The following is a 19530-nucleotide window of genomic DNA, read 5'->3' as shown; positions in this document are numbered from 1 at the left end:
TCTCAATTTGTATTAAATATTTATTTTGCTTGCCTTTAAATCCCTGCACTTAACAATCTTTTTAGAAGATTTTAGAAAAATGGAACTAACAAAAAAAAAAAGAAGCCATGTGCAGACTACAAGAGCCACATGAGACATTATGTATGTACAGTACTTATAATACAACAAAGTCTGGTAGACAAGATACAGAAACCTTAGGGGAGGTGTCTACCATTGGACCCTGTGTGGTAAATATGGTTGGAAGAAGGAATTTGGTGTCCAACCAAGGGTTGTAATGTAAATACTCCCGAACATGGATAACAGTACAGTAGCTGTAAATTGAGAATTCAGTGCTACTGTAGACTACTTCTTAGCTAAAACTTCAGAACTATTAATGCCCCAAGGGTTGCAGCAATACCTATCAGTACTTAGCTATAGGAAGTTATATACCGAGTAGCTGTAGGGGGATGGGGAGGTGAGGGGGGGAGGTGAAAATTGGTCATATACATGCATGTATGTGAGATCTAGTATGTGCCTTTAAGTACATGTGACACTGAACACATGCATACCATAGTGCTGTATCGGTTCTTGCTCTCTGTACTGCGCAGTCAAAGTATAAAACAAAATTTGTGAGTTTTCATATGCACAGCAAAGTTAAGTATATATACTAAATTGTGCCACTGAAGTCTTGTCTAATTGTGTGCACCGCTCAATCAAACCATATTTCATAACTCTACATGGTCCTGTACTCTAGCCATTCATGTTTGCATGCACAGGAAATAATTTTGTATTCACATTTTGATGAATCTTGCAGACTTTTTTTATTTTTGAAGGCTCTGTATTTTGTGTCTCTCATCAAATACTATGGAGAACTGTTTACAAAAACCGTTATATTTACTGTACATGATACTATTAAGTATTAACAGTGTTCCTGGCTTACCTGTCTCAGGATCTCAGCACTCTGGTTCTACCGTGTCTAGAATGAATTGATAAAACCTTTCAACACTGTGCCGCCCTCTGTATCAGGACCCCTTTGGTCAAATGCCCTCCCTTCTCATTCTACTACCCAAAGTGCTTAGATGTCCATTTTAAGTTAGTATTTTTCTTTGGTGTCAGTTCGTTCGTAACTGGACTTTTCAACCCCTCTTTTTGGTGCTTTGGAAGAAGGTTGTGAGGGGACAGGTAAGCTTGTCACCTGTAAATAACCAATTAACCAGAAAGTTTTGGAATTTAAAAGACAGTTTGTTTAGCATCTCGATTATTTGGCGTAGTATCTTGCCATTTGATATCATACCTGAGCTAAAAATGTTCTCTGATTTACAAAAGAAATGAACATTACTAAGTGTATCTTGCAGGATAAAGCATGTGTACTCTTCATGATACTAAATTAAAATGATAAATTTGAACTAATTCTAGCTTGTTCGGTGCACAGTACTTAACTGCACTAATGACAATGAGCTACCTTCATGGCTTAGTATACACATCATTGATCCCCATGGATGTATCATACAGTACAACGAGGTGATCAAATAAAGAAAAAAAAAAACTCTTCCTTACAACCTTCTGTATAAATATTAATTTAGAGTGAAAGAAAAGTAAACACAGAATTAACTGACAATATGGAGAAAGAAAACATGCGAGTAAAATGTGAAGGTTACTTCTGTTCTGGGGATGCCTTTCCACCCTTAAATTTCAATTTAATATTTATTATTAAGTTAGAAATGATAACAGGTCTTTGGATCAATTGCTTAGATGGATTATCATTAGTATTAACGATGGTTGATTGATTATCTGGTAAGAAACTAAATTAAAAGGATAGAATCAATAATATCAATATATGTGTACACACTGCATGCTTTGTCAGGAAAGAGTCAATATAACCACGCATGAAAGATTCCAGGCTACTTATTTACTGTACATAGATCATGCAGTTTTCGTTGAAGATGGCAATATTAATTAAATAATAGTTTTTCATGGTTTGCTTGTGATAGTTATATGTAAGTACAGCACACATTTTTAAGTGACATAACAGGTCTGCTAAACTGATATGGTAGCCTAGAGTGGGGTCAGGAGTGGGGGCAGGGGGGAAGGAGGTTATGGGAACCATTGAACCTCAAATCTCCCCTTCGAAATGTCTCACTCAACTTCAAGTGTATTAATAAGAATTCACACTCTTCTCCTCAGCAATAATTGAGACAAAATGTCTAAGACTTTTCTGTCCACTGAGCTATTGAAGACCAGATTTTATTTTTAAGAATACAGTGCTGTAACAACCCTTCCCTTCCCCCTTCCCCTGGTCGACACCCTTACAGTACCTGTCCCTGTGGAATCTATCAATCGTGAAGTTGTCAGTATTACAGCAAACAAGTAGAGGAAATTTGATCTGGATCCTGCTAAGAATTGTGTATGATATCTATGTGCAGACAGTACATTTTAAGTTTTCTGTGAACAATTAAAAAATGACAAATTTTAGAAGATCATGATGATTGATATTTTTCAGTGAATATCAGTTAATTAAGGTTTGTTTGAAATATATACCCTGCATCACTCTCGTTGAGTATGTGCTTTCGATATGAAGTGGTTTATTTATAATTTTATGATAATTGAATCCTGTGGTCTTTGAGAATAGACCTGAGCTTTCAATTGTTGCTGGTTACAATTAATATCTTAAACAAATATTTGCAAAGTAAATATATAATTGAAGTGATTCTTGATGCAGAGTTTGTGAAGTGCTGTATATGGTAGTTAAATGCTTATTATTACAGGCAACAAATTTTATAAAGTTGACTTCCTTGACTTGGTCTGTAGCAAATCTATCTTGATACCACAGACCTACAGTACAGTTGATAGATACTGAAATCCAGTTCAAGAGTTGGTAAAGATATGAAGTACAAATTCGAAAATGACTTGAATGTACATACTTCATGTGTGACTGTCAATGGGATCCGTTGAAAATTTCAAATATGGAAATCCAGTGCGACGAAATATAAGTGACATTTGCATAAATTTGCACATCCAATTATTACTCTATAAGAAAATTGTCTGGATCGCAGAATCAAATGGAAGAATAATTCACTTGATAACTGATGTTTACTAAATATGATGTGTTACTGTATAATATCTCCCTTTGATTGAACTGCACATACTGTACTACACACATACAGTACTACTGTAGGTGTTGCTGTACTATGTATGCATGTATGTTTTTTTATTTTAGTTTTGCTGGTTCTGTTTTAAAATGAAATTGTTGAACTACAAACTCCAAAATACTGTAGCTGCTCTATGAATCACCAATGTATGAGATGAGACTTTCAGACTTATATACTGTACAGTACCATCTGAATGAAAAAAAACAAAACAAAAGATATAACAAGGTAACACAACCGTACTGTTCTGTATGTAGGGTATAGGTAGAGTAATTTATATGTAAGAATGGTTAGCATAATTAATGAAGTTCATTTCTAATGGTTGACTTGCATCACTCTTTTCCAAATCAAACCAAAGAGCCCCGCCACTTTTAAGTTTTAAGAAAGTCAACATGTAGGACCTTATCCAAATAGTTTCAATCTCTTTTTAAGTGGCGGTATAGGTCAGCGTTGTTTGTTATTCTACTCTTGTTAGTTCTTGCAATTAAAGTACAGGCTAATTAGAGAATATCACAGCTCTCTAGGTAAATCAGACGCACACTTATCATTGGGATACCCACAGGCGGGACAGTTTATATAGTTTGTCTGTACTACCACACTATATTAGGTACTGGCAAGGCATTATGTATATATATTTTAAAAACAACAATGAGCACTGTGAAAAAGTGTGTACTCAGATTGTAACATACATACAAAACATTAAAGGAATATAAAAAAATATGAAGAAAAGATAGAGAAAATAGGATTAAAACACATAGTGGTTCACATGATGGGGGAAAAAATAAATAAAAATGAAGCTTATGAGCTCTACACAGGATGTTCTAAATTTTGAAAGTTAATTCTAGTCTGAACATTGTCATCTAGATGCTGCATGCCCTAGTACAGTAGTCTTACATTAAATGGAAAGTCTAGAGAAAGTGGGGGTTGACACTAATGTTAGTGGGTGACATTGCTAACACGATCAATTCTTGTTGTGGGCAGGACGGTAAACTGACACGTGCATATTTTGAACAGAGACATGGGAATAATTATAATATTTAGTAAAGTGATCCAAATTAACCCACCTGCAATATTTTTGTGATTTCATCAAGTTATAATCAGATATCCTTGAATTGTTGAACTAGGAAGTTAACAGAAGGTTATAACAATTAATTTAAAGTTGATTTTATGTTCAAATACATGTTGTGTGAGTTTTATAACATAACATAACAATGTTCGATGTGTTCAATGTTAAAAGCAGGCAAATTGCGTACATTTTTCTTCAATAACTGATTTTTTTGTCGTTGGTGCCAGTGTGATTTCATTGAACTTGAGTGGTTGGAAATAAGTCCATGTTTACGCATGTTTAGGCTGAGATTTACTTCACTCGGGCTCCCTTGTCTGTCTCCCTAACATACGCACTCCTGTCTACCCTTAGCCTACAGTAGGTAAAGGAGACAGACCCAAGTATCATCGTTCACAAAATACCTAAACCAGTGCGTTTTTTCGAAGGGGGGGGGGGGTTGGTACTGTATCTCTCCTTTGATACTATCTGCATGTTTACTTTGCTTCCTCACTTACATGTCCCTCCTAACAACTGCACTCTCGGTACCACAATAGCTAGAGTAACTTTGTGACCATTTAATCCTGACTTTCTCAAAGACGTTGGTCACTGTTGGTCAACCATCATTTGGTTCAAAAGACTTTTAACCTCTGAAAACAGCTTTTCAGTGCAAATTTTTTAACAGAAATTAGAAACTGTACTGTACGTGAGGAACATTACCTGCACATGTGTTTTTTTCCATTTGGTTGAACTACTGAGACATATGGGTTGGCATTTATCCAAAATTTTTATTTGTAGAAATAAATTTTAGTAATGTGGTATATATATGCAAGCTGTAAAATCGTTTTTGTCTTTCCTTTTCTTAAATTCGGTTTTTTGTTTCACAGAATACTGGCATGACACCGCTCCTGTATGCTGTGAAGGACAATAAACTTATAGTGGCAGAAAGGCTAATACAACTAGGTGCAAATATCAATTATAAGTGCAAGGTAAGTTTATGTTAGCATACTTTTTGGTCAACAGCAATATACATTTTGTTTTTATGATTTTTCAAGACTTGAGAAACTTCAAAAGCAGCATTTTTTGAGTTGATAAATTGTAACATCAGCCGATGCTGAATAGGTGGATACATACTTAGCCTGTTTACAGCATATATACCTACTAAAGGTTACAAATTTCTGTATAACAGAAAACTGCCATAAAACTTGGCAAGCTGAAAGTATATTGAACAGATACCAATACTGTCCATGTTTGTAAAGATCTCTGTGGTGCACAGGTTTTCAAATATTTACACATTCCTATCACACCCCAGATAGGTTGCAGGGAAGGTGCACACTATGCAACAAAAAAAGTTACCCCACAGCGAGTTTATCTGGCAGCTTCTGAGTGGGTAGCATGGTCTTTTGTGTTCGAGTTCGAGACCGTGGGAGGTGAAGCCTAGGGCCCTACAACCATTGGGTCATTTTTTTCTGGTTGACCTCTCTGTCAGTCTACTCTGTAGGGTACCTACATCTTTTCCAGATATTATTACTGCTTAGATCAGGGCAAAATCAAATTTAGAAAAAAAAATGAAAAAAAAGTTATATATCACAAAAAAACTTATTCTCCTTGCTGCAGTATGTCAAGATATGTTTTCCTTCTTTACTTGATCAATTGCTTAAAAAAAAAACTCTGTTGGAGGTAACATTTATGATAAAACTCTGAATTTGGGAAAACTTTAATCAAGAAGTGTAGTCTGATCTTGGAACTTTATTTCTTATCTGAAGTTGGATGTACGTGTACACTGTACAAGTAACTCTGTGATCAAACAACGAAATTGATGAATTATTAAAAATATGCACCTACAGTATGAGAGAAAGCAAACAGTAGAAAGATTACAATTCTGCTCCAATGGTTTCGCTGACTTTATGTACAGTATACACCAGCTTTTCTATCAATTTGGATATTAATTCCCAAAAGGCCTTTAATAATGATTAAAAAGGCTGTTTTTTTAATTATTTGTTATTCTACTCAGAGCCAAGTTTTTATTTCTATGGAAGGCAAGGCAAATGGATGGTCTAGGTGATTAAAGTCAGAATATTAGGCCAAATATTGAGAAAGACCATCCCTTGAGATTTACTGAAATCTTGCTAACTGTACATAGAGTAATAATGGTTATGGCAGATTATGGTACTGTATATTTGTATTAACTTCTTGGGGGAAATATAATAAATAGAGAATATGATTGAAATTAAAGTAGGTTGTTAATGTAGGGCTCCGTAGAGGAAACTTTGAATGCAGTTATTGCATATGGGCGATTCCGTGAAAACAGGGACATGACCCCAAATTTTCAAAATCATTTCTGTAGCCATTTTTGGCTTCTAATGTACTATAAACACATTGAGGGACTGGGTTATGTACTTTTTTTTCCAACTATACCATGTTCTTCTACCAAAAAATGTGAATACATGACTAATGTTGATATTTGAGGGAATATTTGAGGAAATAGTATGGATATTTCAAAGTCTCAGATTTCCATATTTGAAAGCACCCTAAATAAATTTGATATGTATTGGTAGTGACATTAGTGATATATTAAAATAATAATCACAATTCCCTTAAACATTTTTGGTTTGTAGGCATATATGGCTGTAACGACACAGAGCTGATTTGAGAGTGTAATGCGAGTTACCGAAAGACAAAGTTTTGAACTTTTTTTTTTCACTGAAGCAGATAATTTCCTGCCATTTCATATTATGCTTCTAGACAAAGTAAAGAGTATAATATTAGTTGAAAGAATTAGAAATATACCTAGTATATAGATATAAAGAGCCATTGAAAACTGTAATGCGAGTTACCAGTAATGCGAGTTACCGCTGTAATGCGAGTTACCATATATTATTCCAATCTCACAAAGCACTCTTGCAGTACTACTGATCAACAAACAATAGAGCGCAATATATACTTTTATAAGGTGTGCACTGTAGGTACTTCCTGTACCCAGAATGCACTGCAACCTCCAATTACATCACATGTGACCCTTAAGACAGTTTCAACAGACATTGATGATTTTATCACCTGACCTTTGTGGAATCACTGACCTTCCAAGTTGCATTCAACTGTGACATCATCAAATGAGTAAAGTTAGCATACAGTACATTCTTTCTCCATTTTAACATTAGCATTTTTTCATGGGATATTAATTGCTACATACAATATTTAGGACAAATTGTAAGAGCTTAGGCTATATTATTCTGTAGCCTATCACATAGTAATCTAGTATGTTCTAGGATGGGCAAATATTGTAAATCCTGACCATTATAATGTGCCTAACATCTTGATGGAAATTAGTCTTGATATGAAAACTGATGCTGCCAAAGGTGTGGGCACCTCAGAATTAATGGGGTGGGCAGAGGGTAGGGGGCGGGCGGGAGTTTGCAGAGGGGAGGATTGGGGCCGCTGGGAGGTGTGGGCAGGGTTGCGGAGGCTTGGTCAGTTGGGATAGATTGGCGTGGTTTACCAAGTCAAATGTGTGTTCCCCAAATATCATGATGTGCAAACCCCTTTCCCCAATATGAGTGTCTTATGTCACTACAATGTGAAAATAAACCTTTACTCCAAAGCATTTCAAATCCCGAAATTACACAAAATAGAGCAGGCCACCAGATTTCACGGCAACGATCGATAACTGGAAATGGCCAAGTGTTTCAAAAATGGCTTTGGAGCATATCTCTTTCAAAGAATTTGATGAATACAGAGCAAAATCGATGACTGGAAAAAGTGTAATGCGAGTTACCGTAATGCGAGTTACCAGACTTTTTCCCCCTCCATACCACATCTGAAGTCGTTTCATATTTTCTACTGCTGGTATATAACCATCAGTAGGTTAGATATCTTGTACATGTATGCAATTGAAGAAATCATTCTTTGTTTGAGCACGGTGCCATTTTGTACCGGTGTCAATTTTTCAGGTGTCCTTTTTCCGTAATGCGAGTTACCGATATTTGGAAGCGCACCATACATTAAGGCGAACAGATTTATAATTCTTGATAATTTCATATTGTAGCTATGAATGTTGGCTATAACACCACAGAAAATTGAGGTGTTACACTAACCCATATTCAAGCCACAGCACTTTGATTATAAAAAAAACAGGAAAAAGTGTAATGCGAGTTACCATGGAATCGCCCACATAGATTTATAAACTTTGTTACATTTGAGTTGCCCGGAGGGGGGGGGGGGATGAGTGGGGGTGGTGGTTGGGATGAAAATTTTGCTTTCATTAGTTTTTCTTTCTCAGCCTGTAACATTTTTATAGTAGTTCATTTAAAGGTGGCAAAGGTGAACATCATTGAAGTACAGTACTACAGGTAGTATATACTACTTATGAATGCTGAAATTAATGTTTGGTATATTTTACTGTTTTATCCGAGGAATAAAGCTGCTCATTTCGAGATGATATTTACTTACGTGATACGTATGTACATGTACAGTACGTCATTAATGATGTATTGGAACACGCCTCCACCTTTTAAGCTGTCCTGCTGCGCATTATCTAGCTAGTTCTGTATTCCCTTTCAAAGATACCATATATGTGATACTTTCACTCCATGATGCAGTACCACATACAGGTGATACTTTCACTGGACGTACTGTACTGTGCTTGTAAATTCACAAATTATCATGCAAATTTGAATAATTAATGTAAACTAGAATTTGTATAGGTTTTAATTTGCTCTATGATGCAGTAGTGACTCTGCAATGAGTTAAGGGGTGGGGGACTTTTTTTGGGGGGGGGGGGAGGGGTAGGGTTGCAATGCTAACATATAACTTGCCAATTGGGTACTGCAGTTGGGAGTGTGGTGTACAGTACATGCCTGTTGTAGGTATATTATACATGTATATATATGTACAGTACTACTAAGTAAGTATAGTGTCATTTATAAAATACTCAAACCAGTTTTAAATTTGCATTACCATAGTAACTGTTCTAGTTGGTAGTTTCTTGTTTCTCCTCCCTACAGGATGGACGTGCAGCAATACATTTTGCAGCTCAAAGTGCAAGAGAAGATCTCTTAAAACTACTTTTAGCAAAAAAGGCTGATGCAACTCAAGAAGGAGGGGTAAGATATTTTTCTCTCCAGAAAATATTGTATCTCATGAGTTTTGGTTTTGTGCTTGCATGGTTAGTGTAGTGTGTAAATTTATACTTTGTACTTTTGATTTGTGCTATAGAAACTAACCAAGGTGCAATTAGTAATGTAGCTCATCTCCATTAAGCTGTGTGTATGCAATAATAAGATGTTCTGAATATAAAGAGCTCTGTCACTGAATTGATATCATTATTATGAGCATACCAGGGAAACCCTGGTAAGTCTGGGTCACTTTGCAGCTCAGGAAAAATCATACCTGTAATTTAATCTATTATATTGCAAAAGTGCTGTAGTTGTTCAACCTTCTGATGCAAGCCGAAGAAGAAAAGAAAGAAAACCCTTAAGACTGTTGAACCTGGGAGAGTGGACTGTAGCCCTTTGTAGCCTCCTTAGCCCTTGGTAGCCCCCTTTAGCCCGCCTATAGCCCCCTATAGCCCCCTTTTATGTAATAATGTCCAATATATGGATATGTTGTTAGTCTTGTAATACTTACTATTGATACGTTGTGTTTTCTCTTCACAGAGTTATAAGCAATTGCCCCTTCACATGGTTGCTTCTAGAACCAGTGGGGCTTTATCTCTTTTACAACAGTTACTCAAAGTTTCGCCGAAAGATGCAAAACTGGCAAAAGACTCGGTGAGTATACATTTACTTCGCTGCTCACTTACCTGTCTCCTCGTGACATCAGCACCCTTGCTCTGTTGTGTCTAGAGTGACCTGGTAACCTTTGACATTGACCTCTCATTGACGACCGGTCACCTCCGGTCAATCTACTTCTCTCATCCTTCAGTACCACCCATAAGTGTCTGTGTACTCTATAGAGCTGTCAAGATGTTTGTGTATCTTGGTAGTCTTTAACTTTCCTTCCCGGTATTTTAGGGCTTCAGAAGTCAGATGTCTGGCAGAGAAACTGCTCTTAATTACTTTTATGAAATGATCAATGCTCTGAGGAACGAAAAAAACGATCTTTTCATGTCACCGGCTCTTTCACATTTCAAGTGGTTTGTGGGGAATTTAAGCAGCAGGTAGCGCTTTTTGGAAATTTCCTCAAAGTTTTCCAATACCTTGATATCGAAAGTTAGATTGCAATTTGACTGAACAAATTAAAGAGAGCAACTATTCACCTTCACCACCTTTAAGTATAAAATATTGATTGATCATACTTAATGTTAAACATTTGCCATCCAGGCAAATTTCCACATTTAAAGTAAATCAATAATATTGTTCAATTTTTTTTTTTTTACATTTTTGGTTCCTTGCTTTAGCAAAAGGAACCTATGCAGTCAGGTTGGCGTGTGTGTGTGTGTATGTATGTATGTATGTATGTATGTGTGTGTGTGTGTGTGTGTGTCTGTGACACTTGCTTGGGTACGCTCTATCTCAATAAGGGAATGTTGGATTGAGGCCAAACTTGGACTATAGATCCGCCATATGGAGAAGGTGTGCCCTATTGTTTTTGGTGCCCACAAAGGTCACCAAAGGTCAGTTATGGTCCAAAAACCGAAAATATTAAAACTGCAATAACTCCCAGTGCCAATGTGCGACAAGATTGATATTTTGGGACAAGTTGTGAACTGGTTAGGGGAGCATTTTCAAACATAACGGTCATGTGATCCGAGGTCACCAAAGGTCAATTAATGATAAAAAACTAGTATTTTTGCGATAACTTGAGAACGAAATGTCTGTTAGGGTTGGGAGTTGCCTCAATGTGATCCAATTGTCGACCCGCATCTGGGTGACCCTTGACCTCAATTTGACCTCTGGTGACCTTTTCGTGTTTTTGGGATTTTTACAGTTTCGATGCTATTTTCAGATGTCAAAGGTACCTTCTGATCATAAATGTCAATAGGTTGACCCCTGTGTGACCTTGGTGTGGGAAGTTATATGAGGTCAAAGTTAATTTTCAGACATTTAATGCAATAACTCCCAGTTCCAAGGTGTGACAAGGTTGATATTTTTGGAGTAGTTGCAAATGGTATAGAGGGATATTTTCAAACTTAACAGTTATGTGATACAAGGTCACCAAAGGTCAATTAATGATAAAAAACTAGTATTTTTGCGATAACTTGAGAACAAATTGTCCGTTAGAGTTGGGAGTTGCTTCAATGAAGTCCAATTGTCGACCCGCATCTGGGTAACCCTTGACCTCAATTTGACCTCTGGTGACCTTTTCGTGTTTTGTGGATTTTTTACAGTTTCGATGCTATTTTCAGATGTCAAAGGTACCTTCTGATCATAAATGTCAATAGGTTGACCCCTGTGTGACCTTGGTGTGGGAAGTTATATGAGGTCAAAGTTAATTTTCAGACATTTAATGCAATAACTCCCAGTGCCAAGGTGTGACAAGGTTGATTTTTTTGGACAAGTTGCAAATGGTATAGGGGAATATTTTCAAACTTAACGGTCCTGTGATCCAAGGTCACCAAAGGTCAGCTAATGTTAAAAAAGTAGTATTATGGGGGGAGAAAATGGGCAAAGAAAAAATGTTTGAATTTTTACAGTCATGCTCTATTTAGGTCTCACCGATCAAAAATGTCAATTGGTTGACCTCTGGGTGACCTTCAAAAGTTCAAAAGTCAATTTTTTGACATTTAATGCAATTAAATCTCAATGCCAAGGTGTGACATGGTTGATATTTTGGGACAAGTTGTGAATGGGGTGGTGGAACATTTTGAAACTTCAAGGTCATGTCATCTGAGGTCACCATTGTTATCATATCTGTTGACACGCTTGTAGGTCTCTTATATTTCTTACATTTTCGACGCCATATTTAGATCTCAAAAGTGCCTTTTGATATAAAATCTGATCACATTTACGGTGATCACAAAAGTGTTGGCTATAGTGTTGGTTACTTTATGGGAACATGTAGGACAATTACTTGGACTATTTCAGCCCAATCTTGCTTGATAATATGATGTGTATTGTCATATACCCCAAGCAAGGAACCACAGTGCCCTTGGGCTCTTGTTATTTCTTGCAAAGAAATTGGACTATATAGTGTTCAGTTGAAAACAAGAATTGATTTTTATTGTGGAGAAATATTAATTTTAGTATATATAACAAAATTGACTCAAAGTTAATGAGCTTAAAAATTAACCCTGCACTAGTTAGCTTGTATACGTTACACGTTTAATGTAGGTTTTAAAATATGTATATATCAATGATCATGTTTTGTATGTATGCATGGTCGAGAAAGAAGCCCAGTGGTGTCTTAAAGGTGTGAGAAGGAAGCAAAGTGGTGTCTTTTGTATTGCATTTGTATGACGTATACAGTGTAGTCATTATTCTGAGAATGAACTCCAATGGTGTCTTAATGGTGTATTAATGGAGTCTTAATGGTGTATTAATGGTGTTTTAATGGTGTGAGAATAAAGCAATCTCCAAGAGTACATACTTTACCTGTCTTTTACATAGTCTGTACAGCAACTCCACCCAGCATTCTCATGGAGAGAAATCCCTTTTTGAAACCAATGGTTTCCAAGGTTACATTCTTCAGCTGCAGACACTGCCACCCCTGTGGTGGTTTTGAATGGCAGTTTTTTGGGTTAGGTTACAGCTACTAACATACATTCAGTGTAGGATAATTCCACACTGAGAGCTACAATATGGTGGTGTAACTTTGTCTTGATAACAGACAATTTGTTTACACTTTTGTCTCAGTAACTTTATAGCAGCACTTGGATATATTTCTTGAATGTATATTGATATTACCTACAGAATGGTCAGTAGATTTTAACACATTCCATACGGTGACATCCCTATGTTCCGACGATTCTATGGTCCAACGTCTCTACAGTATGTTCCGACAAAAAGAAAAACTTTGGAGCAATTTTTTTTATCCAAAAATGTGTTTGTACCAAGAAAACTAGTTTTGTAACCCCAATATTTTTGTGACCCAGTTTTTTTACAAACAAATAATTAGAGAAAAGTACAAAGAACCATTTCGGGTCACAAGCAATTTTTGGTCACAAGCACTGTTTGGGTAACAACAAATTTTGGGTCACATTTTTTTTTTTTTGGTGGGGGTGGGGGAGGGAATTTTGGTCCCAAAAAATTTGGTTCTGAAAATATGTTTGTGAAAAATATTTTGAGTCCCAAAATTTTTGGTCACAAAAATATTGGGGTCTGAAAACTTGTTTTCTTGGTACAAATGTTTTTTGGATATAAAAAATTGTCGCGAATTATTTCTTTTTGTCGGAACATAGAGACTTAGGAACATAGAGACGTCGGAATGTAGAGATGTCGGAATGTAGAGATGTAACCTTCCATACATACTGTACACCGTAGATTGTCTTTTGTTTGGATGGATTTGCAGCTTCCTCTGATGAAATCATGACATTTATACACATACTGTAGCTGTCAGATGCATGGTTGTCAGTATAGGCTCCAAATTATAACACGCTGTAATTGCTAGAAGTTTTCAAAAAGTACTTTCCTTGGAGGTCTTTTACTCTCCAAATTTTTCTCAGACAATTTTAAGAAACACACAAGATGACTGAATGTCCCAGTGAGGAAAATTTCCTCAAAGGTTGTAATTAAAACAGTGTAAGAATTTTATCCAAAAGTGACCATATTTGAATATCTAGCATATTGGGGCCAATACAGTGCTCATACCTTAAGGAGAATTGACTTATTGCTGGACTCAACACTTGCAACTGTTTTACACAGTACACGGACATTTAATCCTTTGTTTAGCCAACATTACTTTAGAAAAATTATAGTAAAGTGTGCTAATATTGGTACAGTAAGCTCTGGCAACACATATTCTATTGAGCCTGGTTGTTGAGTCCATATCTACAACTTTGTGTGTGATTATCTCTCTATATCATATTGTACTGCTGCATTAAGAAATGTTTACAATTTCAGATTCTTTGATTTATTATATAAATTATATCTCCAGGCTCTTTGCTGTGTAAGTTTTAGCTATGTATACTGTACTGTATGTACATGCAATGAGTGTTGTAGAAAAAGTTAACAAAGTGGCAGTACACACATGTACACATACCCACACATCACACACGAACACATTGAACTTCTTCGTCCATGTATATCAATTATATCTCCGGGCTCTTTGCTACAGTGTAAGTTTTAGCTACTGTATACTGTACAGTACGTACATGAAATGAGTGTTGTAGAAAAAGTTAACAAAGTGGCAGTACACACATACACCCACACATACATATCACACACGAACACATTGAACTTCTTCGTCCATGTATATAAATAATATCTCCAGGCTCTTTGCTGTGTAAGTTTTAGCTATGTATACTGTACTGTATGTACATGAAATGAGTGTTGTAGGACTACATTTTTGAGAAAGTTAACAAAGTGGCAGTACACATTTACACATACATACACATATACATATCACACACGCACACATTGAACTTTATCGTGCATGTTCAGGAGGTGATCCATCATTTAGGAATACTCCAGGGAAATTCTCCTCCGTTTCTTGGCAATCATCTTTCGTTTAAGTATTTCCGTATGAGGCTCCTGAGAATGGAAAAAAAGAAATATTTAGGAGAAAAAAAAAAAACGGTTTGAAACATGAAACATTTTTAAAAGGCGGGTAACAGTATATATACTGTAAGTGTAAACAATGCGGTCGGGAAATGTTTGGCATGCTTTCAAAAAAAACCATTTACCATTTGTTACAAGATCCTTTGCTTGATCAACTATCTTGGTGAAACTTTAGTACTTAGGATTTAGTGAAATGTAACATCCAGTTCTGTATCAGAAAAAAAAAATGGAAGAGAGCCAAGAGAAGAGAGATATAGAGAGGTGGGGAAAAAAAAAAAGTGAGTCGAGAGAGAGAGAGAGGGGGGGGGAGAAAAACAAAGGAAAGATGAAGGAAAGAAGATCAGTATGTAATTGGAAGGTTGGTAGACAGGTTTGTTTGTCATGGAAGGATATTATTTCAAGTCTGCAGACTTTATTGTTTTGATTAATCATTAAAGGAGTATAAACATCAGCTGTGTAATGTTACGGTACGACATTTGGAATTGCTTCTTCACTGTCTGTCGAATTTACCAAACTCTATACTTGGAGAGTTGCTCGAAATAATGAAAATTAAAAATTGGGAGCAAACCAATTTGTTCCCTTAGATTTCTCCCCTCCCCCATTTTTTGTACAAAATTTTGTGAATAAGTAATAGATAAATAATATTCATTTGTTTCTGAAATATTTGTCCCACTCTAGTATCAATCATGTATGTCAAAGCAACAATCCAGACAGGCCTAACATGTTCAAATATACAATCCTTGTTTAAGAAACAAAAAACACTAACAGTAACTAGTCAATCTCCTGAATGAAAGAGACTCTAGTCAATTGTTATAGCTGCTAGATCAAGTCATGACTTGTTACAGCTGCTAGATCAAGTCATGACTTGTTACAGCTGCTAGACTCATATTGTGACTTTTTACAGCTGCTAGATCAAGTCATGACTTGTTACAGCTGCTAGATCAAGTCATGACTTGTTACAGCTGCTAGATCAAGTCATGAATTGTTACAGCTGCTAGATCATGTCATGACTTGTTACAGCTGCTAGATCAAGTCATGACTTGTTACAGCTGCTAGATCAAGCCATGACTTGTTACAGCTGTTAGATCAAGCCATGACTTGTTACAGCTGTTAGATCAAGTCACGACTTGTTACAGCTGCTAGATCAAGTCATGACCTGTTACAGCTGCTAGATCAAGTCATGACTTGTTACAGCTGCTAGATCAAGTCATGACTTGTTACAGCTGCTAGATCAAGTCAATAGTCATGACTTGTTACAGCTGCTAGATCAAGTCATGAATTGTTACAGCTGCTAGATCAAGTCATGACTTGTTACACTGCTGCTAGATCAAGTCATGACTTGTTACAGCTGCTAGATCAAGTCATGAATTGTTACAGCTGCTAGATCAAGTCATGACTTGTTACAACTGTTAGATCAAGTCATGAATTGTTACAGCTGCTAGATCAAGTCATGACTTGTTACACTGCTGCTAGACTCATATTGTGTCTTTTTACAGCTGCTAAATTCAATAACCCATCAAGTGACATAGTGTACTAATACTCACTTACCTGTCTCCTCACAACCTCTGCACTTTCCCTCTACTGTGCCTAGAGTGACCTGCTAACCTTTTAGCTCTGTACACACTCAGTTGAATTTTCACTACGGGTGTCAATGACACTCCTTCCACACCATCGAAAGTGCTTTCTATATGTCACTTTCATTAGGAGTTCATTAAATATACAGTATGTTTAAATCTTGGTAAGCATCCAGATATCATTCAACGTTCATTATAAATGCAGAACTTCTGTACTGATAGTTTGTACATATCATTGGTTTTATCTCACATCTTTAAATATTCAGATATTTGATACGGATTCAAAGGAATATAGTAAATAATAGTAAGTGAAATTGAACATTTGATATATGTGCAGTTGTTGAATAAATTAATATTACATACTGTAAACAGTATCTTATATCAGTTTCACTGATTATGGTATCTACTGAGAAATGAATCACTATTTAATAGAAGGGCTGAAGGAAACACATTTTGCATGTTTGCAATTTGAAATAGCACTTAAATGGCGTATACTGCATACTATTACTGTTCCCTGATGGGCTATTCACAGTATTGGTAGGGTGTTCTTGCCTCCTCATGCCATATCTCTTTGAAGCACCATTTAGCTGGTGGAATGTGGAAATGTGATATATACAGTTAGTACTGTACGGTAATATAACTTCTTTAGATAACGAAATATAACAAATGTAACTAAATGAGTATGACGACTAATTTTTTTTTGTATGAGCAATGCGTTGCACTACAATGGGAGCACCAGCCGCGGGAATTGTAATTTCCATTCTATCACCAAGGTAGCGTTTTCTGTAGGGTCTTTTAGTTTGCACCATTTCGACCCTGTCCGAGTCCATATATTAGAAATTTACACATACCCGTATAAAAACCTCCATCAGGGTTTGCTAAAATTTGCTGACCCCTCCTGTGCATAATTGTGCAAGTAAAATACTGTACATATGTTAGTGGAATGAGGGCTGTCTTGTTACCCAGTTGTAGGTAAAATGGGGTGAAGAGGATCGCAGCCATGCATATGCAATATGTAAATTATGTTCAATAACGTTGTGAATGAAGATGCCGATTTACAGTAGCTTCTTACATCAAGCATCTTTACTAACTACAGATTCGGTTATGAATCTTGCCAGGAACATAAGTCGCTGAGACATTTTCAAGTACTCTATAAAGTAATCGTCAGTTTTTTGTAATGATCTTTGTAATGTCTTAAAGTCTCATGAATGTTTCATCTTTTCCTTACATTTATCACATTTCTTCTCGCTGCAGGAGGGTAGTATACCTCTATTTTGCTCTATTGAATCTGGGAACCTTGCCGTTGCTAAGGAGCTCCTGCTGACTCACAAACAGGACCAGATTCTTTCCATGAAGGACTCCAACAAGGATACCGCCCTCCATATTGCTTGTCGAAAAGCAGAAGGAGACATGATCAAACTGCTCGTGGACAGCGGGGCTCAGGTCGACATTCAAAATGTAAGATATCAAAATCTAAATCCCACCCCCATCCCCTGGGCACCCTATAACCTCCTTCCATAATGCTATTGATAAATTGTTGAAATACACAGTACACATTGATAGCTGTACACAAAGGTTGTAAGAGGCTATGGCTACGAAGCCATTAAGGACTCAATCAAAGATAGTCCCCCCCTCTCCCCACCCCTTATTCAAATTGTGAGATATCAATATCTATTCCCTACCCGCTCCTACTTGATGAAAACTTAAAGTAACAAGTGTATGAGCCAACCCCATCCCAACCCCACACACTTCATTAACTGCTCAAACTGTTGAAGTCCTACTAACACAGTACAATTACAGTATGGCAGCTTAACACAGAGGTTTTGAAATAAGATTTAAGCAACTATCAACAAGTATAATTATTAAAGGTCGGTACTAAAAGTTTAGAACTTTATGGACAAGATGACAGGACAACAACCAGTTATAGACAGTTAAAGCAAAATATGGAAATGGGGGCTTCAGCTTTTGTGAAATGTTTGTGTTTTCACCATGAGTGCCGCATTCTCTACAATATTAAAATACATCTTGAACTGTTATGAATGCTACGTAGATGAAAGAGAGAGAGAAAGAAACAGAACCGTTAACAAACTGCATATCTACTGCAAAAAGGATGTGTAGAGAAATATATATAAAAGCATGAGGCATGAAATTTTCAATCCAAGCAGGATCTTCAAAAGCACAGTTATACAACTACTGTACATTTGTGTTGCATGATGACTAGAATCTTTGGTTTAATCATGTTAATATGAATCTGTGAGGGAGATTTTTTTTTTTTTTTTTTTTTTTTTTGTGGAACCTGTACAGGATGATGGTCATACCCCTCTGCATATCACAGCCTGGCTGGGAGATGTCACCACACTCAAGTATCTCTATCATGTCAAGGCCAATCCTGATATTTGCGATAAGGTGAGCGCTTTATATTTACTTCGCTCCTCGCTAACCTGTCTCCCCACAACCTTAGCACACACGCTGTAGGCGGTATTTTGTATTTTCATGAAGCTTGCTTAAATCTTCTACTGATATTTATTCGTTGTTTTCATATGTTGTCATGCATTTATTGCTGTTTTTCTCCATTATCCTCTCGCTCTCTGGTTACAACTTGTGGGTTGGTTTCGTTAGGCCATTTTCGTAACGTATTTTATAAGCCGCGTGTCCCCAGGGGGCGTGTTGTTAAGGTAAAGTTACGTACCTCTACTCTGTAAGTTTTGTGGTACTTCTTGCCCCCAGTGCAAATTTTTAAGGATATCTTGTGGTTGTCCCTCCGACAACCAGTCCTTACATTTTGGGTGTCCGAAGAGCAAATTCGATTGTCCGAAACAATGTAGACCAGTATGGCACTGTAGGAGAGATGTGTGGGTTGTTGAATAGAACACCATCGCTGGGGGTGATAAGAATATATCATTTTACATATTTTTTTTTTTTTTTTAGCTTCAATGCAATTTGAATTTGATGTATGTTTAAAAGTAAGTTGGACTGACGTTTCAATCCTAGCATGATCTTCTTCAGAAGGTAAATTTGACAAATAAACATACAGTTACAGAAGGGACAAAAACACACACAGAATACAGACAGGTTAATGAGCATGGTGAACACAAAAAGATAGATGTAAACTACTAGCCACGCCCCACACGACC

At 36.6% G+C, this 19530-nt stretch overlaps 1 protein-coding gene across 2 annotated transcripts in view; it reads left to right on the top strand.

Annotated features, from left to right (window-relative positions):
• The window catches only part of LOC139973488 (uncharacterized), a 71987-nt gene that overhangs the window by 3824 nt on the left and 48633 nt on the right, over positions 1-19530 (top strand). For both annotated transcript variants that reach the window (XM_071980218.1, XM_071980217.1), the window contains exons 2-6: positions 5055-5156; positions 9171-9269; positions 9822-9935; positions 17651-17854; positions 18701-18802. In XM_071980218.1, coding sequence (XP_071836319.1) covers positions 5055-5156; positions 9171-9269; positions 9822-9935; positions 17651-17854; positions 18701-18802 — 621 coding nt within the window. The remainder of the gene's footprint in view (positions 1-5054; positions 5157-9170; positions 9270-9821; positions 9936-17650; positions 17855-18700; positions 18803-19530) is intronic.

The sequence above is a fragment of the Apostichopus japonicus genome, chromosome 9 (genome assembly GCF_037975245.1).
Source record: "Apostichopus japonicus isolate 1M-3 chromosome 9, ASM3797524v1, whole genome shotgun sequence".
In the NCBI taxonomy this organism is placed as follows: domain Eukaryota; kingdom Metazoa; phylum Echinodermata; class Holothuroidea; order Aspidochirotida; family Stichopodidae; genus Apostichopus; species Apostichopus japonicus.
The sequence above is the reverse complement of the archived record's forward strand: the minus strand, read 5'-3'. Positions and strand labels throughout refer to the sequence as shown.